Source organism: Carassius auratus, chromosome 36, assembly GCF_003368295.1.
Source record: "Carassius auratus strain Wakin chromosome 36, ASM336829v1, whole genome shotgun sequence".
Classification (NCBI taxonomy): Eukaryota; Metazoa; Chordata; class Actinopteri; order Cypriniformes; family Cyprinidae; genus Carassius; species Carassius auratus.
In genome coordinates, this window is record NC_039278.1 from 11,768,985 (window position 1) to 11,793,722 (window position 24,738).

A 24,738-nucleotide genomic window follows, 5' to 3' on the forward strand; every position below is an offset into this window, starting at 1 on the left:
TCTTAAGATAATCCTCCTCAAAAATGTTGCACTAAGAATAACGAGCAGAGAAAAATAACTGTTCACACAAAAAAAAGGGATTAACGAGCAGAGCAAAGGGAATATTACAGCCAGAACATTCAGGAACACACACAGCACTGCAGAGTGGAAAGGTTAAGCTAAAGAAGCAGTGCAAGAGAGAAAGTTGAAGTCAAAGATTAAAAGATCGAGAAATTAACTGAGAAAGAGAGAGAAGCAGGGTCTCAAAATGTGACTTATCCCTCCTAGCTGGCTGTTATGTCACATTTTGGAGGGCCTCCCCCTTCACCGAAGGAGAAGACAGCCATTACTTACATCAAACAACCTTTCTATATACATCTCCTCATTGACCTTGTCCCGCAAGACATCCTGAGAGTGACGAGCGAATGTCACATAGCCGTCGGCAACATCCATCCCAGGTTTCTGCAGATGAAGAAAAGAAAGACAGAGATAGATGTATACCTGCTTAATGTCATTTCAATATTAGCATACAACAACTCCGCTCAAAAACCTTGTTAACTGCCAATATATAGGCAGCATCCTAAACATCATGGAACCTGCTTCTTGCAGTATTATGGATCTATATTTTGGCCAGAAGCAACATTTAAAAGATAAAACACCTAAATTATGGACTTGTCACTTCACACACTTGACCTGACACCTGACAGACGGATGAAAAGTGTGTTCTTTCTCATTTTCTTAGACGTCTAATAGGCAAAACCTGAGGTGTGCAAAATGAGCTGTCATTGTCATGATTCTACAGAGCGGCAGGATAACAATGCTATTTGATTAGTACGACTCTAGTCAACAAATAGCAAGTGAAAAATCAAGCCAAAAGTAAATCATCTGGGGTGTTTTGCACCCCCTGCTCAGCCCCAGTGGAGAATTTAACACTTCCTTAGCCAGCGGGCATATGAAGGTCATCAGAATTGGTAATTTGTCAGACGCTGTAAATTGAACTTACTTCCCACATCTATGGGTCCTTTCAGAGAGTGCAAATGAGCAAGTTTGTCAGACATAATTTATTTTGTGTATTAAGCAACAATTACCATGGAAACATAAGATTTGCTGACCCTCAGATCATAAAGAGAGAGTGAAAGAGAGTGAGAGGACGCTTCTGGCATTCGCTGTCAGGGTTTTAAATTAAAAACCCTCGCGTCATGACCAGATGTGTTGGCAGTTAAAGGAAACTCAGTGATGTGAATGCAATGAGTTGGACCCAGCGGCATCTTCACGATGGGCTTTTGTCGCACAACACACAAAATCAGACTGTCTGAGGGGTGAGCTTCACAGAGACCACTCTCTCTCACATATATATAAATGACCATTTGGTTAAGAGATGACCATCAATGCAGGCCATGGCAATTACAATAATAGTGTAACATGCTATTAATTCATTATTTAGATGATATGTTAAGGTTTCATGTCTACAAGAATTTTTTTTTTTATAAATTGACTAATGAACAATGAACTGTTTGATCGATAAATCAGTAAGCATCAGAAAAATCCTGTTGTCACTTACAGGTACGTCCACATATTTTGAAGCAGCTTTTACCTACAAATAAAATGGACATAAAAATGTAAATTAAAATAATAACTTAAAAATTAATATTTTTCTCGTACAGTATTGCAAAGTAAAAATATATATAACATTAACAAGTTCTAAACTTAAAACAAAGCTAAAATTATTATTTAATAAGTTTTAATATAAGATTAGATTATATATATATATGCATTAAAAAAAATTGTATTTGAATTTGTGTAAAAAAAAAAAAAGGTTCTTACTGTAAATGACAGGAAGGAGGAAAAAAGTGTGCCCTCATCATAACGTGACAACTTTGCCAGAACACTCTCTAGGATCACAACAAACTGTAAAAAAAAAAAAAAAAAAAAAAAAACAGAAGTAAAAATTAAAACATGTTGCCCTTCAAAATGTGGAATTATCATAACTGATTATTATTTTTATGTGAAGAATTTCAAGAGATTTAATAATGAATGTAAACCAACAGTAAGTTTTATCAAATTAAAATCTGCTTTTACTTTTTTAGGAATTAATTCTATGTAGATTAATAAATGAATGGGAATTTAGGAATATTGTATTCCTTGAATGCTACCTTTGCCACAAGTAAAGTAATCATTTCTTTCACCGTCTCCTCGATGAGATTGTCAATTTGCGAGTGGTACTGTCTCTGGAAAACAAAGACATAATGAGCACAAATGGCAACAAGATTTCTTGAGCTGTTTGTGGTTTTCACTTGGGATAATCTGTACAGACTCAGTCCCTTTGTCTCCATTTACCTCATATTAAATACATCTGGGTAATTAATTCAGTTCAGATCATTACCTGTCTCAAGATGCTACGGATATGAGATGTCTCACTTCTAGCACATGTATATTCAGAAGAAGCTACCACATATGGTAATATAATCAAAACAATTTAAGTGTCACAAGACTGGGGGAAACTGCTAGGATTGCTAATTATACCTTTGGGACATAAAGGTGAGAATTCAATTGAATTGTTAGCCACACTTACCCATTCTCTAACAAACTTTCACAAGATTGAGAAAAGGGATGAAAAGAAAGGTACGACAGACAAGGTGACAGTGACAATTAGAGAGCAACAGAGAGAAAAAGAAAACGTCTCATTCCAGCTCACAGTCAAATTAAATTCAACTTCTGAAACAATGGAAAACTGCCATGCTGGTGAATCATTCAGATCTACAGCAATAAATGCATTTAAATTATATATTTACAATAATAAAGAATATCTGTGTATACACATAAAAAAAATCATATATACCTACTGTATATATTATAGGGTGGTGCACAAGATGAATTCATGCATTTTAAAAGACTACAGAATAAGGGATTTAACAATTGATATTCAATCATAGATGTATACAGATCAGCACAATATGGGGGTGTTTTATTGGAAATTGTAGCAGAGAAAGTGTAGATTTGCAATGAAGAGAAAGAGAAAGAGAACATGAGAAAGTGTGGAAGGATTTAAGTAAGAACAGAAAGATACATTTGTTGGTGCTGTCTACCTCTTGACTGAGCTCCATGGCACATAGTTTGGCCGACTGGGCCTTGGCGTCCACCATAACATTGAACATGGTGCATATGGACTGAGGTACACGAAAGTCTGTAGTGCGTGGACTCTTCTGCAACTTCACCTCGAAGGCTGCTCTGGTCCTGAAACAAAAGAAAAAAGACTGAACTCTGACTGGTGGCTTTAACAATTAAGAATGGGGTAGGATTGCCCAAAAAAAATAAAAAAAAAGTCAGGAAATAAGACAAAATATATGCCAGTAATTGAGAGTTTCTGTGTTATACTCTAAGCAGCAACAGCAGGCGTTTTTAGTGGTACAGCAGTTATAGCCAAAATATTTATTCAGCAGAATCTTAGCTTTTGAAATGACTGAGATGCAATAAATAAGTGATTTTTTTTTTTTTTTTAATAAATTATTAATTTAATTAATTATTTTCAAATTCTTAACATATTAAGTATTTGTGTGGAGTGGAAGGGAAAACGGAACAGACTTTTTTACAAAGCCATATCATCTTCTGAATCAGCAAATTACCATGACGTTACTTACAACAGTTTTTCAAAGCACTTCTAATCACGTCTTCACTCACAGCAAGCGAGACAAAGAGTTTATCACACCTTAAGAGTGACTGGAAGAATGCAGCTAAGAAGACGTCCTGCTTGACATCCTCAAAACACATTCAACCGAAGGAGTACAGATGTGGGGCTGCACACTGAAAATCAGCTTGCCCTTTGCACTTAGTCCAATAGCAAAACTAACAGATTTAACAAATTAATATAAAATGAATTTGATTTGGCTATAAAGCAGCTCTACAGAGTGCAAGAGTGTTACCATTCAACTCAATACAGCTCCAGCCTTGTTCTCATATCATAGTTTCACTGCAGTCAAATCAGTAATATTACCATATATTACCTGGGTTCCAACTGTCAAGTCTCAAGTCTCACCTTTTTACACAGGACTCGATCATGTCACTGGACATGAGTTTGAGTCGGCTCTCCAGGTGTTTGGCGAACTCCTCTTCAGGCCAGTGCAGGTCTCTGATGAATGTCTGCAATGCATCCAGCTTCCAAAACAAATCTTCAGAAGTCCCCGAACCATTACTGCCAAAACCAGGACATGTGCAGAGGAGAAAGTCAGAGGGACATACAGTAAGTTATTTTCATCAAAGCTGTATATAAATAAGGGAATGCTCCGAGGTTGGGAAGTAGGAAGGTCAAAGGGCAGGGTTTTTTTTTTCTAAAGAAAACAAAACCTGTTTAAAGTCCACACTCCAGGGTGACACATTTGGTTTAGTTATTTTTACCACTTCCCGATCGCTGCAGAGTTGCTCTGATGGCTACAGATCAACTTCACCGGCGATCGTTCCATGGAAAAAATAAATAGTTAATCCTAAAACAAAATGATAAGCAGTCAGGCCTGGTTGTTTGAGTACAGGAGGTAAACATGTAAACAAGGTAAACATGCACAATGATGTCAAAGGAGAATTGCAAAATCAGAAGTAAAGGCTGTATGTGTATGAAGTGGCAGGAGAGGCTACAGTCCATGACAGGCATTGATCTGTTTGGATGGAGCCAATTTGAAATCCACATGGTCTGAAGTGAATGAAGAATTGATCACAGAAGAAAACAGAGACTGACTCTCACTCCATTCCTTACAGCCTGGTTATGAATCCTCAAACAGCCAGGAGGCCAAGGCATCTTCAGTGGAAACATACTTTAAGATCAACTGAAGCAATGTGAGCAAGATTTAGTTAGAAGACTCTAACAGAGAAGCAGTAGAAAGATTATTAATCAGTGTCTGTTGATAAATAGAATAAAATAATAATAAAAGAAAGACGGACACTCACTAATAGTCAATGATACTATCAATCTTTTATGTATTTATTCATTGATTCATTGATTCATTCATTCTAGTTGTTTTTAATAATGAAAGTATATTAAATTCAATCATATTTGATAAGCTTACTAAAATACAATATTTGCATATTCAAATTGTATTTTCTACTTTATAATTTTAGGTTATTTTATTATTATTATTATTATTATTTTTAATGAAGTTACTAAGACTTGTTTTGAATGTTTTGAAATGCAATTCTTAAGATAATAATAATAAATAAACTGGATTTATCTTATAAAACTGGCCAAATTAGACAGCAAACAAAAATTATGTTGAGCCATTGTGTGAATAAATAAATAAATAAATACAATGGAGTTTGGATTTGGGTTTCTCACACAATCAGTAAAGTCCTTTTAGAGTCTTATATTTCGTTTCCACTGAAAGCAGATGCCCGTTTTTCTGAAGCTTGTATTTCACTTCAGAGCATTGTCTGTCACACTGTAGATGAGGAAAACAGAACAGGGCCAAAAGTGGGACGGGGGGGTGATCTCCCTCAGTACTCCCGTCCTAACACCATATCATAAGACAGGCTACAGGTGGAGTGACTGCTACTACTCTAGGACCTTATACCCAGCAAATACAGCAGCAGGAATGAGGATGGACCCCTGTACCCTATTCTGTTCTAACAGAGAAAGAAAAGGAGGAAGATGTTGGAAAGATACAGGGTGTTAAAGCGGCATTATTTATTCATGGCATATACCAATGAATAGCATCTAATCATATGACCATGGTATTGTCAGTCATTTTTATTAAAGGCGAAATGTGTCATTTCTGCATCACTCACAGCACCAAACAAAATTGCAATCTGCTTGTTTTAGTGGCTTAAATTAACAATATTGGTTCAACCAATGGCATGAGTTTGGGGCCAGGGCTAACGGTTGACTGAACAAGAATTTGAATCAGATTTTAATTGTTTTCATTCTGGCTTGACATTTATGTGATCTCTCAGAACACATTAGAAACTATGGAAACTATGGGAATTTACAGTTTACATATCATTTTTTTCCCCTCAGAATTGCAAGAAATAAGTAGATAAAAAGTTGCAATTCAGTTTCCATAAGAAACTCTAAATGAGCAACCATTCAAAACACCTTTGCAACCAAGCAGCAGTATTTAGCAGTGTTAAAACTCTAGACTTTAGACTAGTCTGATCTCCTCTTCAGATTTAAGACAAGTCAAAATCATGTTTACGTGATTCTGTTTGGTGCAGCTACAGCAGAAATGACACACTTCAGCTTTAATATTGAGCTAGCAAAATGTGAGCATATTTCTATGGTGTGTTATTTGTATCTTCCAACCCTTCAACATGCTTAGGGCCTTTTTGGGTTAAAAAGTGTCTATCGGCTGTTTCCATGCTGTGGCCTTAGCATAACTGAAATTTGTAAACACTAATTTCTACAAAGTTGAAATAATTTAAGCTTAAGTCTGATATGTTATGACAGATATTTTGAGGTGGCTTCATCGAGTTTTGGCAACCTTTGGTGTTTACCCACTATTACACCTTAGAGATGGAATATTTACTGAGTCTCACTCAGCATGCATAATTATGTCTGCGTGTGGATGTGTAATTTTTTTTCCAACACATGCAGCGTGTAAGGTATTTCACTCTCGTCTGGAAAGCTGTAATATGCTAAGGTTTGGAGAATTGCTTTTTAATTATCATGTCTAAATTTAAGCTAAAATTCCCTTGGCTCACCTCTGTCAACCTCCTAAATCACAAATTCTTAATTCATAGGCAATATGTATGTAGAAAATTTCCAAACATGTAAAGAAATTAGATGATGAATGCACAGTTTTAAGAAAAACTTTGAGAACTGTTTGGAAATTAGATTTTATACTATAATTTTATCTTCATGTGAGATGTGATGCTTCCCTGTTTTATTTTTTGTTTGTTTTTTTATAGTTTTTTGCTGCAATATACTTCAAATTTTTATGAAGATACTATATAACGAAAGTTTTTTTTTAAAGTAGCTTGTTACACTAAGCTGCTTAAGAAAAAACAAATTAAATTCAAGAATATAATGTTGATTTTAAAACCAGAATTTAAAATCATATGATCCAATTAACAACATAAAATAAAATAAAATAAAATAAAATTACAAATGAAAAAAAAAAATCTATTAATACTGATCTTTTGCACAGCATCTGTTTGTCTATAGCAGAATGTCAAAGCATCTGTTTGTGTTTATTGTGTTTGTGTACATTATGACACACAACAATGATAGTAAATCAACAACAGATTGTGTTAAAAAGTAAATATATATATATATATATATATATATATATATATATATATATATATATATATATATATATATATATATATAAAATTTTACAATGTCATATATTTTTGTTGAGCTGCAGATCAATGTCTATATGCTTCTAAATTATGTATATATATATATATATATATATTAGTTGCATATAGAAATGTTCTTGAAACAAAAATATATGACATTGTAAAATGTTGTGTGATGCTCCATAATATCATTTTAAAAATTCAAGCTGATATGAGCTGAAAAACTTTTTTCTTACAACTGTAGATGCACCTCTAAAGACTTTCCAAATGAAAATCTTCAAATGAAACCTATACCTACAATTGTTATTGTAAATCTGAAGTTTAGTTAAGTGAATACTAAAGACAATTTATGTTCATGCTAAGGCCACACATGCATATATTAGATTCAAGTACAGACTCAGTACACACTCAGTATCAGATAAACCCGGTATCCAGTTGGGGGTGGAAAAGCTAGGCATTTGCATTGGTGGCAGATTAACTGACAATGGTAGATTTGGTACTTTAGGCATTTGTAGATTCACATTTGGTAGGTTGACACTGGGTAGATTACTCGTTAAACTCCTGCGGAAAAGGAAAAAAACAGAATAAAAGAATGCAGTGATGTAGATGCACAGAAGAAAGCGTGGGTGATAAAGAAACAGCATTACATACAGTATGTTTAGAGCACAAGATGAAGAATTAATTCAGAGATAAGATGGTGTTGTAGAGATGTGAAGTGCACATGAGAAGGAGTGAATCACATCATCACCACTTTGGCTCTGGTTTTACGAGAAAACACATTTGTTTCTGCTGAAGTGCAGATTGTTGATTCAATTAGCATTTACATTCTTACAGTCACACACTTTGTCTTATGTTGCTTTGTCTAGTGATTCCAAGTTATTCTGATGACTTGGGAATCATGTAAGAATGTTTGTAATGTTCAACAAGCATGGCTGGCTTGGTGTGTTAGAAAATTAGGGTTAGTTACAGAAAATGAAACCTGCATCTTGACAATAATTACTTTTAAGCTGTTAAAAAAACAAACAAGTAGGCAAGTGTTAATTCAAGAAAACAAAAAGACAGAAGACACTGTGGACACATTTTCATTTTGTTGGAATCCATCTAGCTGTGTTTGAACACAAGAAAACGTGTGTGTAAATGGTGAGACTGTGGAAGGCCAAGGGGCATGATTAATTACATGCTTATATATATATATATATATATATATATATATATATATATATATATATATATATATATATTTGTACTGAATTAACATCTCTAAAATAAAAGTCTAAAGCATAACGTGTTTTGCTTACTTGACAGGTTCCCAAGACTCTCGTTCAAATCCTCTGTGTATGGACTGAGCTATGGAGGACTCCATGAGATCCACATACCTCACCACTAGAGGGGCAAACAGGTCTTGAAGGTGCTTATGAAACTTCCCATTACATAAATTATCTGAAATAGCAAGACCAAAGTGGGAAAGAGAGAAAGAACACAGTGAATGACTGCTGACATACAGTAGTAATGGCAGAGAATGTGTGACTAAGCAAATCTGAAAAATGAAGCTGGCAAAAAAAATAGAAGTGTGACAACACTTTCATTTTCAGCAGATCAAACCAAATATCATATTAGTGGTTTTATTTTTGATTCATCTTATGGTTTTTGGAACATGCCTTAAAACTGGATTTGATCATAATAGGAATAAACAGAAGTAAACATAAAAACTTATTATAATATAAAATAAAATAAAAATACATTTTAAAATATATGAAAATAAAAAAGTTATTGCAGATTGTAATAATATTTCACGATAATACAGTTTTATCGCATTTCTGATCAAATAAACAGATCAAATAGTAAGCATAGGAGACATCTTTCAAAAACAATCATTCCAACCTTTGGACTGCTAGTGTAAAATGTATATATAAAAAAAAGGAATGAGATTATTTACTATCCTCCCATTATGCTATAGGGTCCAAAAACGTCTATGTTATTTTTATGTTAGATAACATTTTATCATACTACATCTAACAGCTCATTTAAAAACATATGGATTTGTGCATCTATACCAAGTAATTGGACACCAAAAGTGCACTGTATTGGTGGAAATTTTAGCATGTGATGACTAAGCATAGTATAAGCACAGCATCTCTAGTTCTCTTACTATCTCTCTCGCTGTACTCAAGGTCGATCATTCGCAGTAGGTGCCATGTTTGTTTGCTTCCCTGATTGCTCTGTTCCAATTAGCCACTTGAGCGGCGGTGGTTGTACACTTGGTTTGTCCGCGAGCGAGTGGCCGGGGCAGTGGGATCTCCCAGGCTCCTCTGTTTTAGACCTCATTAGCAACATGAATAGCTTCTGCTTTAGCGCCTGTCTGGTGTTAAGGCTGTTTCATGCCTAGCTCAGTGCTACAGGCACAGGAAGATAGTGACCTTCTATGTTGAATGTCCTGTTCCACAGATGTAGCTCATGCTGTAGGCTGATGCTCAATGGTGTTTACTTGTGTTTGTGTTTATGTGAGTGTGTTTGTGTGTGAGGAGGCCAGGGGGAGGTGATATGTGTCTCTGTGTTGTAGCGAGGACTAATATCTGTGTGAATTCATGAGAAATGCATGGATTTGGGAACTAGATTACACTTTTTTTTTAAAGACAAAATAAAATCTTTTGACAAAAAAAAAAAAAAAAGTTTCATGTGTGTGTTGTGATATATATCATATTATTGCATCAGGCTTTCACAGCTAATATACGCTATCGTGAGAATATTTTGTTTTATTCAGAGGACCAAACGAAGCAAAAATATTAAATTTGGAGATGATGATTTTTCAGAAAAAAAAAAAAATACTCAGTAAGTGTTCATCTTGAAATATAATTAACAATTTAAATTATTGTACGTTTGTTATAAAAAGTCCAGATTTCAAAGCAAAATTCATGTTACACAACATGAAAGTGGATGTTTTCAATACTACACAGACTTTTACTTACTAAAAAAAGTAAACCATGCATCAATGAAATAACAGAAGGCATGTAGTAGATAGTGTACAAAAGTTTTGATAATGTTTATAATTTAAAACCCTTAAAAATGTACATATCTAATATGACAGATTAGTCATTATGTGGGTAAAGAAGAGTTAACCAAAAAGAGGCTGATAGACCATTTATAAAAGACCATCTTTGCTCCCTTCTTTAAAAGAGATTATTAAAAATAATTCAATTTATTTATTTTTTTAAACAATCCCCCAAGGACCGATATAAAATAAACAAATGCAAGCAAAAAACAAGCAAATAAACAAACAGTTTAAAATTAATACTAAGCATGTTAATGTAATGTGAAATAAATAATAATAATAATTCAATTAAAAAAATCATTTAAAAAGGGAAATACTGCTAAATTGTTTATTTCATACACACAGTACACTCTTGCTTTCTCAAGCTCTAGCTCTCCCAGCAGAAAAAGCAATCCAATATCAAGAATAGGTTACCAGACAACAACCTGTCAAGCTGTGCAAAGAATGGCACTAGGATAATTAGTCAACTGCAGCCCATGGCAGTGTGGCTTTAGCACCATGGACAGCACCCCATTGACTTCAGTTCATTAGAGACGTGATAAGGCCTTGAGCAAACTCTTTACATTCAATGTATTGGTTTGACTCCCTGCAGGTTCTACTTTTTGGGCCTTAATTCTTCTATATAGTCTCTTAAAGCTCCGCTTTGTTGCAATTTGCAACCTATTGCAGGCAAGCAACGTCACAATTATGCCATAATGGACTGTAGATATGACAATTTCCAATTTCATTCATTTCATTGTCTTGTTTTATGATGACTATGATTACTCTCTCGCTCTCTCTCTCTCTTCTCTCTCTCTCTCTCTCCTTCTCTCTCTCTCTCTCTCTCTCTCTCTCTCTCTATATATATATATATATATATATTAAAATAAATTATTTATCTTAATTCAGTCTATGAGACACATTTGGTGTCAATAATTGTATTTAAAGTAGAATATTAATTTAATAAGGCATCAGATATATGGACCTGTCCAGAAAAGTTCACTGTAAATACTCACAGTCAATGCGCAGGAAGTCGTTGAGAAGCTGAAAGAGAGGGAAGCTGTCCCAGCTGTCTGGTGGTTGGATCTCCAGTGCCGCGTCCATGTCCACAGCATATAGAGACAGAAATGTCTCGGCATGTTCAACCATCAGATCTGACCACCATGCAAATGCCTGCAGTCAGAGGAAGAGAGACAGAGGCAACACAAGAGGCAGAAAAAAGGGGATGAAATGAAAGCAAAAATAAAAACAGCCTTGTAATACAGACATACAATGAAGTTAAGTCCTTTCTCTTATGCATAAGGGCATGACAGTCCACAGATCTATAAAAATTACACTGGTCTTCAAACAGTTTTGAGATCTTTGCCTGACTGTCCTGTGATGTAATTTTACATCTTTGTGCCTGTGGAGCATCATGCGCTTATTTCATGCACTGAAACTCCATGCTACTCCCTCTTCTAAAAAGCACATCTAATGTCTAATTCACTAATACACTGATTTTTATTTAAAGTACATCCTTATTTACTTCCCATTTTGCAGATGTGAAGTCCATGCACAGGAATTTATGCATAAATTCCCAGCATACAGCAGCAGCAGTGATTAGCAGCACAATCTCAGTAGTTATTGGTATAATTTTTCAGTTTAAAACAAAATTGTTTTCAAAGCACTCTTGAAAATAAAGATTCTTAATTAGCATTGTTGGTTCCATGAAGAACCTTTAACATTCATGGAACCTTCCCATTAAGGTTCTTTGGGCAATCTACAAAGGTTCTTCTACTGCACCCTTTTTTATTTTTAAGAGTGTAATTATGTCTTGTGTAAGTAAGATTTCTCTGCTGCTGATCCAACCGCTCTTCTGTGTGTAACACATCTGGCCTGTAGACATGCATCAAGCATGTTAGACAAATAAAATAAAAAATGTTAATGTAAATCATGGCTTCCTCTCCTTTAAAAAATCAAATACAAAAATCATACTGTTGTCACTGGCCACTCAAACAAACCTTTCATACCAATATAATTTTTTAGACCAGTATAGCAGATTTGTTTTCTTGCAACTTCTCTCCCAAAATTCACAGAGAATTTTTGCATTTGTTATAAAGTTTAATATTTGAAGTTAGAGCTGGCAAGTGAAGCTAGCAGACCAAACCACGCTGAAGGACACAAAACAGAGGAGAGTTTGATATTATCGGGGTTGTGCAAGAGTGAAAATGAGACCAAACTCATTTTCATTGAGGTTCTTTTTTTTTTTTTTTTTTTGAGGGGTCTGCTTCCACAGGTGAAGCACTGTCCCCTCATGCTTGTGGAAACACAAGCAACTTGCTCAACACTCCATAGGGACAGCTGATCTGGGGAAGGATGGGGTGTCCAGGCAGAGATGGGGAGGACGAAATTAGGAGGAAAAATCCCTCCATCCATGGTGCAGGGGCTGTGACATGCACATGGTGGGGGACTCTACGGTCTACATACCTCTTTACCCTGTCCAACGTTTTCCAGCCAACAAACAAGTAATGAAAAACAGTGAGAATTACATGAGATTTTTTTTGCTGTGGTTTAGTTTGAGTACTTCATTATCATAAAACCCATTAACATTAAAGAGCTTTAAAATGCAATTGAAAAACATTGTGAAAATACTTAAGAATGATTGACAGTGATCTTGATCAAAAAGAAACAAAAAATATGAATAATATTTAATAATTAATAATAAAAAATAATCTTATGCTTAAGACAGTTTGGTACACTTGTAAAGGTTCTAGGTTTTGGAATGTGCAATTGTCACTGATGCTGTAAAAATGATATACTATGTACATCCATTTAATCCACCAGATTTATTCAATTATGAACATGCAGTTTTGCAGCATGATAAATGACTGGACTATGTAAAATACTATAAACCATGCATTTTAGTGGACATATTTATAAAAAATGGTTTTATGTGCATAAAGGGATAAGCCACCCAAAAATGAATAATTCTAGTGAGTAAAGAATGACTATGTTGTTCCAAACATGTAGCCATTTCTGTAGGCAGATATTTTGTATAATCCTTTTGTTTGTATAATTAAAGTCAGTGTGGTCCTAACCAACACTGGACCTGACTGACTTTCATTCTATGGACGACGAACGAACAAACAAACAAACAGACAGACAGAAAGACAAACAAAAAACATGAAGACATAATTCAAAATATCTTATTTTTTATTTTGGGGGATCTATTCCTTTAATGGTTTAATGAACCTGGCACTAGAAGTGTAAATGGCATATACAAACTAAACCAAACTTAAAACAAAACAAATCTGAATAACAGACTTGACATAAACCAAAATGAAGATGCATAAATAAGCACAACTGTAGTAATTTTGTCCATTGACTATGGCCTGGAATGCATTCAGTCAATGTGACATCAATTTCAGTTCAGTTGATTCTGAAGATGAATTGCTGATTCTACAATATCTATCTATCTATCTATCTATCTATCTATCTATCTATCTATCTATCTATCTATCTATCTATCTATCTATCTATCTATCTATCTATCTATCTATCTATCTATCTATCTGTCTATCTGTCTGTCTGTCTGTCTGTCTGTCTGTCTGTCTGTCTGTAAGTTCTGAATGTAATCCTTTAATGAACTTAGAATGAACTGAACTGAAATCCACCCTGCAGGTGCCTGACTCCTGATTTGCTATGCCCATGTAATGCCTCTTTCAGTGCAGGTCAGATCATGAGGCTAGCATGCAAGAGCAGGGTACGTCATGGATGACAGCAAAAAAAAAAAAAAAGACTGTACCGCCTGACCTCCCGTACTTGGGCGTGTGGCCTGCAGAGCACATAATTTAAAAACACAAAAACACACATATATTCTGCTGTTTTCTGAGACAATGGCTGCTCTAATGGGGAATGTTACCTAAATAGTGCTAGCAGCCACTGAAGACCCTAACATAGGTTTTTCAATATTGCAAATATTTTTAAAGTTGTTTTTATTTCTTATTAGTGAAGCAATATTGTTTGTTTTCACATATAAATAAGTGCTTGAGGTAATTCTTTAAATGCTTGTGTTCATGCAATATGTCTGCCACGTCATGTCTGGCACACCCACCTCTGCGTGATGTTCCTCATTCTGCTGGAGAACCTCTATGACCAGCTCGGCCAGACGGAGCGTGTCCTCAAGCCTTTTGGCAGGTGTGATTAAGCGCCCTACATTTTCTGAAGCACAAATGTACCACAGTTAACATACAGACAAACACACACACACACACAGAAAACACTGGACTTTCCTCAGCCTGTCTGATGCCAAAACTAAATTGTGATTTTAAAATGACAATTAAAATTACAGAGCAGGTAAGAGATGGGAAAAGTTCAGGATTACATCTAAATTTTCATTTTAATTTCATAAATGTTCTCTCTGAATAAAAAAAAAAACTGATTTAATGAACCACAAATTAGCTGCTGCATATATCAACTCTGCTGTCTTAGTTAACGACTTAGCATAATCTTGACACTCTGTCAACACTGAGCTCTGTAGACTTGAACCATAATGAGTCAATAAAGAGCAATGTAAGTATAATGAGTCAAACCAAGGAACTGAGGTGGGGAAAAAAGGATAAAAACAACAACAGATATGTTATAGTCATCATGCATAATGTTCAGCACATGCAGGCATTTATATCATCTCATTTCCTACCTCTCTCTGTCAATACAAGCAGGCAACACAGGCAGGTACATACTTAAATGTACCCTTCATTGCATATCTCATCTATCATTTTATGACACAGAGAACTACAGAAGTTGATATGAAATTAATAAAGACATCCTATTACAGTTACTACAAACTGTTGTGAAAATAGATATATGTTCAGTGGTCTTTAGCATCATGAATACACACAATACGAGGCAAACAGCAGTTTATTACTGCTTGTTAAGGATGGGAATGCAAAGTAAAAAGACATTTATAAGACCAAGCTGTGTATGGATACATGTTTTTTATAGCTCATAATGCTTCAATATAGGCTGAGTGATTTTTGGTTGTGCATCTGTTGGTTTTGAACAAATAAATGTTTGTGCTGTCAGTTTTTCAGATCTTTCAGCACTGTCTTTTTTTTAATCTTTTTTTTTGGATTGTGGTAAATGTGGCACTTTGTTGGAGGAACACAAAGACAGAAGAAATAGGAAGTGAAGTCATTTGCTTTGTGACAAATGTCAAAACAATTAACATTACCCCAATCTGAGTCAACAGTGCTTTCATCACTAAACACAAAAGCACACACCTCGAAATGGGAATTAACCCTCTGACCTTTCCTCTAATTGTATCTCAGTCCTCTTCAGCTCTTTCCATAGGACTAAATACTGTCAAAAATTATAATATCTGTGGCCTTTTAAATGGTTAATATCCATGCTGGAATGGAATGGCATGTACTAATGCAAAATCAGGTACTTCAATAGCAATTGCATTTTGACATTTGAATTCTTTTTCAAAAGCATCCAAAAAAAAACTGGTTTAGATATTTTGAAATACCTTGTTTCCCCAATTCAATAAAAATAAAGGGTTTCTAAATCAATCCATGATATATAATGTAGACTGTATATTAAATATACATATTTTTTCTGACATTTTTGTAAAGGTTTCAGAAACCATCACACTCACATGGAAAAACAGCAATATGATGTGAACTGAAAAACAGTGCATTTAACAGTGCATCAGTATTGATATTTCACCCATTTCAGTAACACTTAACACAAATGTTTAATTTTTTAACACTAGCCTTAAGTATTATAAACAAGCAATGAACATTTATTCTTTTTTTTTTTTTTTTTTTTACAACATTTATTAATCTGGGTTCATGCAAATTTATGAAATATGAATTATGAAATAATAATGTTATAAAACAACGTGGACAAACATGAAAATGAAAATTGTGTTGTGTAGTGGTATATATTTATATGCAATATATACTTTTAATATATAACAAACATATTAATCTAACCTAGATTAATAAATGTTGATGAAAAATATCTAATGTATTAATGGACAGATAATGGATAATGTTAAAGAAAGTGATACTATAATCACGCACTTGATGCAGAGAGAGTATCACTTTAATTGTAATTAAAACAGGCAGGCAATCTGCTATTTTTCATTTATTTATCCAATCTGCTAATATGTATTTATTTTGTTCATTTAGAATTACTCTGCTTGTTCCATGGACTGCTAATGCATACATACAGCTCTTACCAGCTCATGAAAAATGCATCTTCATTAAGATGCAATGTATAAACTGTAGACGACATTGGCATAACATTGTCTCAACATTCCCATGTTTACCTTTACGTCTGCTAATTGTGCCATGCGAATGCTGAGAGTTGGTTATGTTAAGAGCTGGGGGGGAGGGGGGGGGGTCTGTTTTAAAATGAATTTATTAGTAAGTCAGACAAAAGATGTCACCTGGATCCTTTTGATCCCTCTGAGATTTTTTTACTAAAAAGAAAGAAAGAGAAGGAAGGAAGAAAGAAGGGAGAAAGAAAGAGAAAAGGAAGAAGAGGTCAGCTTTCACTTTGTTTTAAGATGTGAGATCTGATGGGGAAATAGAAGGAAAAGGAAAGAAGAAGAAAGAAAGATTCATTCAAGACCAGAGCTGTCTAAGAGTGAAAGACCTGCAAACGATTTTGTGAAAGAAACTCTACCAGAGTGGTTGTTTTAGGTTGAAAACAAACCTTTTTTAAACAGGGGTGTAAAAGTACAGTGAAACATGAAAAACAGTGTAAAAGTAAAACATAAAAAGTGAACATAAAAAGTTTTCCAGTTTGGTATAAAAAAGTAAAAAGTGATGAAATTTCTACCCTCAAAACTTTACATTTAGCAGCAGTTGTTTGCACAGTGATCACTAGCTACAAAAATGCATTAATTAACAATTAATAATTGCTTGAAAGGCTATTTTGTGTTGCTCAAAAACAAGAATAACCACATTAACAAATTAAATCTGTTGGCTATTTGTAAATTACATTTAAAAAGTTCACCATTTAAAAGTGACTGCAAAGAATTTTCACTTATTAAAAAAAAAAACCTTTTTTACCATTTTGTTTCAATCTTCAGGCATTTTTTAATAAAGTATAATTCCACATATAGTAAAAAAAAAAAAATACAATTACTCAAGTACTTTAACACCTGCTGTACACCAGAAACCTGTCTGAAACCACGTTTGACCCAAGATAGAAACAATAACCCAAACATACTGAAAAACTGTGAAAACGCACTGTGATGAGTGGATAACAAAAACATACAGCGCTCGCGGTTGAAAACATGATTAAAAACACAATGACTCTGAAAACTGCATCAGAATCCCTGTTTTGTTCATGGGTTGGAGATGATTTGAATATTTTTTTTCCACCCTTTACCTGGCCTGTACTGTAAACCTGAGACACATCGATAACAGTACAAGGGTTGGGAGGAGTGACTTACACAAAAGCAAAGTAAAAATGCATTCAAGTCACATACAGAAAGAATAAGCAAAACACAGAACAGCTGACAAACTGACTCTGGTCTGATCAAAGTGACAGGAAGACCTGTGGCTGAATACCTCAACTTAAGATCCAAGTGATAAACTCAAAGAAAAAGGCAAGCAGACTGCAAGCAAGAGAAGAGGATGGTGCCGGTCAGGGCGTGAGGGAAGAACTCTTTGTGAATGTGCTTGAGAAGGAAAAAATGAGAAAAGAAATAAACGAGGGGTGGCGGAAGTGATGGAGTGGCTCCAGATGAGCAGTGTACTCACGAATTGTTAAATCCATCACTTGTGACGCCAAACAGAAGACAGGATGCTCATACATTTCTCTCTTTTTCCCTATAAAAGAGGATCGGGGCATGCAAGAGCAAGGGGTCAGAGGAGAAAGAGAGAGAAAGAAGCACAACGGCTGCATGTGTAATAAGGGGGATTTGACCAAATTTAGTTGCATGCAAAGTTGCCTGGCAGGGTTGGCAAAATGCCTACTAACTGATCCACTGCATCTCTGTGGAATAATTCTACAGCAGGCTCACATAAGGACAAAATTATTAGTGATCCGTCAGTCCAGATATGATCTATAAATTAGTGTGCATAAAAATAAAAATAAAAATATGCACAAAGCCTTAAATTTAATTTCAAAATAGCATTTTTATAAACTTCCTCAAATCATATTATTGTAACAACTTGCCACTACTGATTATTTGGAAGGTAGGTTATTCATTTTTATTCAGAAATACAGTACTGGACAAAAGTGTGGAATAATAAAGATATTTTATGTTTTTAAAAGAAGTCTCTTATTCTCACCAAGGCACCATTTATGATTTTGATCAAAAATATAATAAAGAAAGTAATATTGTGAATCTTTCTAATTTAAAATAACTGATTTCTATTTGAATATATTAAATATAATGAATTCCTGTGATGGCAAAGCTGAATTTTCAGTAGTCATCACTCCATCTACAGTGTAACATTATCCTTCAGATGTTCTGATTTGGTGCTCAATTATTAATAATGCTTCTATGATATGATTGTTCAAGGATTCTTGAATGATTAGAAAGTTCAAATCAAAACAGATATATTTGACTGCAATCTTTTGTAACATTTTAAATGTCTTTACTGTTAGACATAGTTACTGTTTTGATCAATTGAATGTGTCCTTGCTGAATATTATTAAAGTATTTTATTTGTATTTATTAATTTATTTTAATTTTTATTATTCCAAACTTTTGACCAGTGATGCATGAACTATTTCCAGAATGACAAAAAAAATTGCACTGGACTAAATCAATTTGGTGCAAAAATAATTATTTGCAAATACTTTTGAAAATTTAGATTTGAGCTATTCTGTTTATTTCTACCATTATCCTTAATCCAGCTGAAGGTTTTAGTCTCTGGAAAGACTTGTGAGTGCGTTGAAAACTATTGGTTAGTTTGGGTTAATAACAAAAGTCACATTCAGTTTAGTATTCAGCAATCAATAGGGAACAACACAGACATCATTTGGCAAACAGATACTAAGGGCTTCTCCTTCTGTATCTGCTGTGCCCAGTCATATTTCTTCATGGACATGGACAGTCACTGAAATTTTTTTGGGGAAGGAAAGATTTTAAAAAGTACATTCCAGACAAAATAAAAACACTTGTCCTATAAACATGGCTATTATTTGATATCAAAAATCCCCTTTGTGTAAGTCAGAGTTTAGCTTGTCCATGTCTATAAGAGAAACCGTCTCACTTGCAACACACAAACGTGTGCTGCTTGAGTGGGCAATCATGCTTTACACTGTATATTGGCTTCTCAAACTGGACCAACAAGATAGGGCTCCAAATAAGAAGAAAAGCCAATAAACAAGAGGAAAGCACAGAGGGAGGGAGCAGAGAGAGAGAGAGAGAGACAGAAAGAGGAAAAAAGACACAAAGAAAACTAGTAAAAAAGGCAGTAATTCTGCAATAAACATATGAAGCAGGGGAGCTGGAAAGGTGATGAAGAGCTGGAAAGGAAAAGTGTATTTGTTGCTGTACAGTACTGCTTAGGGTGACCAGATTTCTCAAGGTTCAATACGGGACAGGACAGGGGCGTAGGTGGTGCTTGGGGAGGTTAAATAAGTCGGGACACTAAAAATAGAGCTAAAATACAGGAATGTCCCAAAAAATACGGAATGTCTGGACACCCTAGTACTGCTAGACCTAAAAGCTAAACCACAGGAAAGAGGCAAACATCCACACGGGGCAGCAAGAAACCACTGAGCAAAATAATATGGCACTGTGGCCAGGGTTTGAGAGAGGAAATTGAATGCATTTTTACTATATAATCTGCTTCAAAGAACTAAAACAAACCTGGACCAGCAAGACCTAATCAAAAACTCTTTTATTCTTTCTATTATTGTTATTATTATATTGTTAAAATTATCTTAAGTATCTTAGAAGACTAGTAGAAATAAGACAACATAAAAAGTCATTACACACTCCAACAGTTAACTAATGCTCCATTGTAATCATTCCTTTTACGAAAAAAACAAAACAATCATCAGTGGCATTTCAACATTGCCTTCATGGAATACTGGTTAGTTGAGCATCACTGTTGTTAAGCAGTGTTTCTAGGAGAGGAATATGTCAAGTGCTATATTAATAAAGACATCACAGAGAGGAAGAGAAAGAAACTCTACAAAACCGGTATATGTGCCTCCTACCTTCCACCTTGGCATATTCTGAGAGACGCTGATAGTTGACTAAAGCTGCCTGCTCCAGACATCTACGAATCACTGCCTTCACCTCGTCCTGAGGTACAGGTGTCACAATGTCCTTCATTAAAACCTGCAAAACCAAATATGAAATCAGATACATACTGTACATATTTATGTCTGTTTGTAGGTCTTTATTACTTTGTGTCATATGCTTTTTCAATACATGCAAGATAGATAGATAGATAGATAGATAGATAGATAGATAGATAGATAGATAGATAGATAGATAGATAGATAGATAGATAGATAGATAGATAGATAGATAGATAGATAGATAGAATAGGAACAGAAATATAAATAGAAAATAACACCACACCCTCTCAAGCAGTGACAACGTGGCTTTTAAGGCTCCTTCTGGGCGTCCAAATGGAAAGCAATACCTTCAGAGACAAAATTAGAACATTTAAATAAACCCTGCTGATAACAGCTTTGAAACAGAAATGAGACATTTTCCATCCCTATTTCAATTTGTTAGAAAAAAAGAAAAAGAAAAAGAACATCCTGTTTCGTCATTACATCCAGTAATCACACAATTAGTTTCATGCAACATTTGCATGTACATTTTGATTTAGCAGTTTCACACTTCTTTGAAAAAAGTAAAAAATAAAAAAATAAATTAATACCTATAGCACATATACCATTGTTATCTCTAGCTGATAATAAGGTGGTATATTTGATGCTGTGTTGACTGACAGTGATGTACCTGAAGTGTGTGATCTGGTTTTCGAGCAGCACGCGGAGTCGTTCTTTGATCTCCTCGAAGTGTTCCTTCTCTTCTACTGTGACAGTACCGATTCCATCAGGCCTGAGGTCAAACACAAAAATGAATGCAACTCCTTGTCTCATTAGACTAACAGGGTCTCATGAAACAAACAGGCCAGATGCATGGATATTATACAAACACTATAAATCATTTTCCATTTATGCTCTTTAGAAGATATGTTCTAATGAGAGATTAAGACAAACTGCTCAACATTTTAATTAACCACAAATTGTTAAAGAACAAGAAAAAAATGTTCTTTAAAAATATTTTCTGAGTCTGTATGTGCATATATGCTGTATGTGTAAATGCTCTGGGGACATTTTTAAGCAAAAACCTTATGTGAATTTAGTCATAGTTATTGCTACTTGCCTGGTGCAATTAATGTGACATTTTTTTTCGACCACAGATTTTCTTTTTTTTAAAGAGTCATTTGAAAGACACATTTTGTCTAGTGATATTTTGCAAGAGTCATTCAGCAGGATGTGCAACTGTGATGCTCAAACCACATATACTGTGCAAATAAACCATCATTTCAGCAGGATCCATTCCTAGTGTGTGTGAGTCTAACTGTTTATCTGTCTATGTGTGTGCCTGTCATCACCTCCTCAGGCAAGGGTTTTAGGAAGTGCCTAAACTCCCCCCTCCCTGTCCATAGTCAAATAAAGAGTTCTCCACAATACAAAGACACTACAAATTACCACAGCCCCCTGCTGCCAGCACTCAGGGGTTCAACCTCTCACCACACACACACTCACAGGTTTCTTATTGTGACTCCATAACAGAGAGCGAGAGAAAGACTGTGGGAAACAGTTCAACTGATACATCTAGTGCCACTCCTAAGCTTCTTAGCCAAATTACCATGATGTCCATCATCATTTCCTTTTGATAAATGCACAAAAACTTTAAAACACTTAAGACGCTGATATCTATGCAACTGATGCTAAATTGTCACACCTAATTGATCTGAGCATCATACGAGACATCTACACCTCTCACTATCTCTCACATCTAGTTGACATGAACAACAGCGGAAGCTTTTAAGGTATTTTTGTGAACAAGAAGGGGCGAATCGGTCACCAACCTGCCCCCAAAAACCCCCCACCAAGCAATGGACCCCGTCTGGTGTGACAGCCGCGGTGGTCCCCCCCAAAATCCCTGCCCCTCCTCCCTTGCTTTTTCCATGCTGCACTGGGCTGACATGGGGAGCGCACTGACGAGGAGCGTGTCATGTCTCCTGCTCCTCAAACCGCTGTCACAGCGACCCGCGCCTCCACTGTCACATACACTCTGCTCACAGCCCTGCTTCCGCCTACCATGTCACAAACGATAAGGAGCCTGGCCCTTTTGTCACATTCTGCATAAGAGTGTGTGTGCTTGCGTGTTAAACTGCATGCAGGTGACATACGTCGGCTGTGAGTTTGCTTCTGTTCTAGCTGTGTGTCACAACAAAACTGATGGATAAAAGACGGACCAAGAAAAAAAATATTTTCTCTCTGTGTGTCAGAAAATAAAGACAAAAAATAAAAACCCACAACAAAGCAAAACTAAAGCAAAACAAAACTAAAACAAAGCAAAACCGAAGAAAAACTAAACACACAACAAAACAAAAACAAAGCAAAGCAAAACTAAAGAAAACACAACAAAGTACTGAAAACAAAACTAAACAAAAAACACACAACCCCCAAAATACATGAACAAAACAAATACAAAAAACAAACAAGCAAACAAAAACTAAAAGCTAAATAACACACATACACGCACAAATAAATAAATAAGACACAAAAATTAAACAAAAACATTTTTGGACATTGGTCCATGGTAAAACCCTGCTATTCTTTTAAGCACTTTGAACCTATGCGGTAGATGGATATGTCAGACATTCATTATCAAGATATCAAAATATCAAAACATCATGGTATTATAACCATAACTGTACTATGGAACCTCTGGTTCCATGATGAGCATTTACACCATTTCACATCCTTTTAATAACACTACATGCCATCATGCATATTCATAATAGTATGTTATGAGACTAATATGGTTAACCAGATATAGTACTGGTGCATTAGTATCATGTCAAACAATAATTATCAACAGTAAACTATCTGTAACACTTGTAGATTATTTGGCTTTAAATATATATCAGAATAGAAGTCCAATGCCAAGATGTTCAGGCTGAGGGCCATGTCAGTTATAAAGATCGTGGTTGGCTGGACGTTGAGGTTTTGGCACAAGCAGACAGGCTGGAGTGAGGCCTTGGACAGTTTGGAAAGAGAGACAGAGCGATGACCTGTCATCCTGTCAGCTATGACCTTAAGGCACCATCCATATTGTCCCTCATCTTTCTCTCTCTCTTTCTCTCTCTCTACCCTGCATGTTTCTCACTGGTTCAACACATGTCTATCACTTTCTGTTTCCCTGCCTCACCCTTATTTTTTCTCTCTTCCTCACACAGACACACATTCGCACAAACAGTGGTGTTCAAAAATCTGCGACCAGACTAAAAATCATGTCTTTCATTATATAAAATAATTCCTCGACAGTGGTTTTATATTTTAATAATTCTGAAATGTAATAATGTAATGTAATATATATATATATATATATAGATAAAAAATTAATAATGTGGTGTCAGACTTTTAGACTGTATATAAAACTGCTACTATTTATTTTCACAAATACATTTAATATACAAGGAATAAGAATACAGATACACACAGTCGAACAGTCATCTAACACACAGAAGAAAGAAGAAATGACTTAATTGTAATCTTCCCACACGTACATCCCACAGTTTTATAGATTGAGGGTGGAGCTTAACGCTAATCCATACCCAATAGAGTAGGCTGCATTTACATTCTCACCTTCTGGAGCCTGCGAGCACCTGCGACTTAGACTCCCTTTTTCTCCAGACCTCCATGATTTTGTTCTCTTTCTTAGAGGGGGTCAAGGGCTCAGGGGGGGAGGGAAACAGAGAACTAAGCAGCTCGGTCTCTGACATGGGCCATTGTAGTAGCTCATTCACTCTTTGACTTCATATCCCACACACACACACATTCACAAAGGTGCACATTCACAAAGGTTATCAGAAGATGGTGTGAGGGTAGGTGAGAAATAACAGAAGATGATAAATATCCAAGTAATAATGAGAATAACCATGGGAATAAAAATATAGATTCAGACAAAAAATAAGACAAACAGACAAAACATACTGTGAGGACTCCTGTGAACCAGGTAATGAGGCAATCTGAGCTTCTTGTAAAAGCAGTGAAACTACTGTGGGATTCTGGGAGAGAAGCATTATTTCTTGTGACCAACCACAAAGCTTTGAGGAGAAAGAATGGGGCTTCTATTAAACACAGGAGAATGAGTCCGGCAGCCAAAAGAGAGCCTGTGCTGTTACTTTACCTCTGTTTCTGCCCATGTGTGGAAAGTGGATGTACAGAGA

General features: G+C 35.3%; 1 protein-coding gene across 26 annotated transcripts in view; it reads right to left on the reverse strand.

The window, feature by feature from the left end:
* The window catches only part of LOC113055250 (calcium-dependent secretion activator 1), a 103,551-nt gene that overhangs the window by 16,224 nt on the left and 62,589 nt on the right, over positions 1-24,738 (reverse strand). For 2 of the 26 annotated variants that reach the window (XM_026221378.1, XM_026221379.1), the window contains 18 exons: positions 21,228-21,329; positions 20,841-20,904; positions 20,471-20,594; positions 18,052-18,120; positions 16,728-16,760; positions 14,385-14,491; positions 14,076-14,105; positions 12,758-12,766; positions 11,308-11,464; positions 8,562-8,703; positions 7,672-7,824; positions 4,013-4,168; positions 3,066-3,213; positions 2,552-2,566; positions 2,133-2,207; positions 1,804-1,887; positions 1,541-1,573; positions 334-441 (listed from right to left, as the gene is read on the reverse strand). In XM_026221378.1, the coding sequence (XP_026077163.1) occupies positions 334-441; positions 1,541-1,573; positions 1,804-1,887; positions 2,133-2,207; positions 2,552-2,566; positions 3,066-3,213; positions 4,013-4,168; positions 7,672-7,824; positions 8,562-8,703; positions 11,308-11,464; positions 12,758-12,766; positions 14,076-14,105; positions 14,385-14,491; positions 16,728-16,760; positions 18,052-18,120; positions 20,471-20,594; positions 20,841-20,904; positions 21,228-21,329 (1,609 nt within the window). The remainder of the gene's footprint in view (positions 1-333; positions 442-1,540; positions 1,574-1,803; positions 1,888-2,132; positions 2,208-2,551; positions 2,567-3,065; positions 3,214-4,012; positions 4,169-7,671; positions 7,825-8,561; positions 8,704-11,307; positions 11,465-12,757; positions 12,767-14,075; positions 14,106-14,384; positions 14,492-16,727; positions 16,761-18,051; positions 18,121-20,470; positions 20,595-20,840; positions 20,905-21,227; positions 21,330-24,738) is intronic. The other 24 variants (XM_026221393.1, XM_026221391.1, XM_026221406.1 and 21 more) reach the window with 22 other exon arrangements.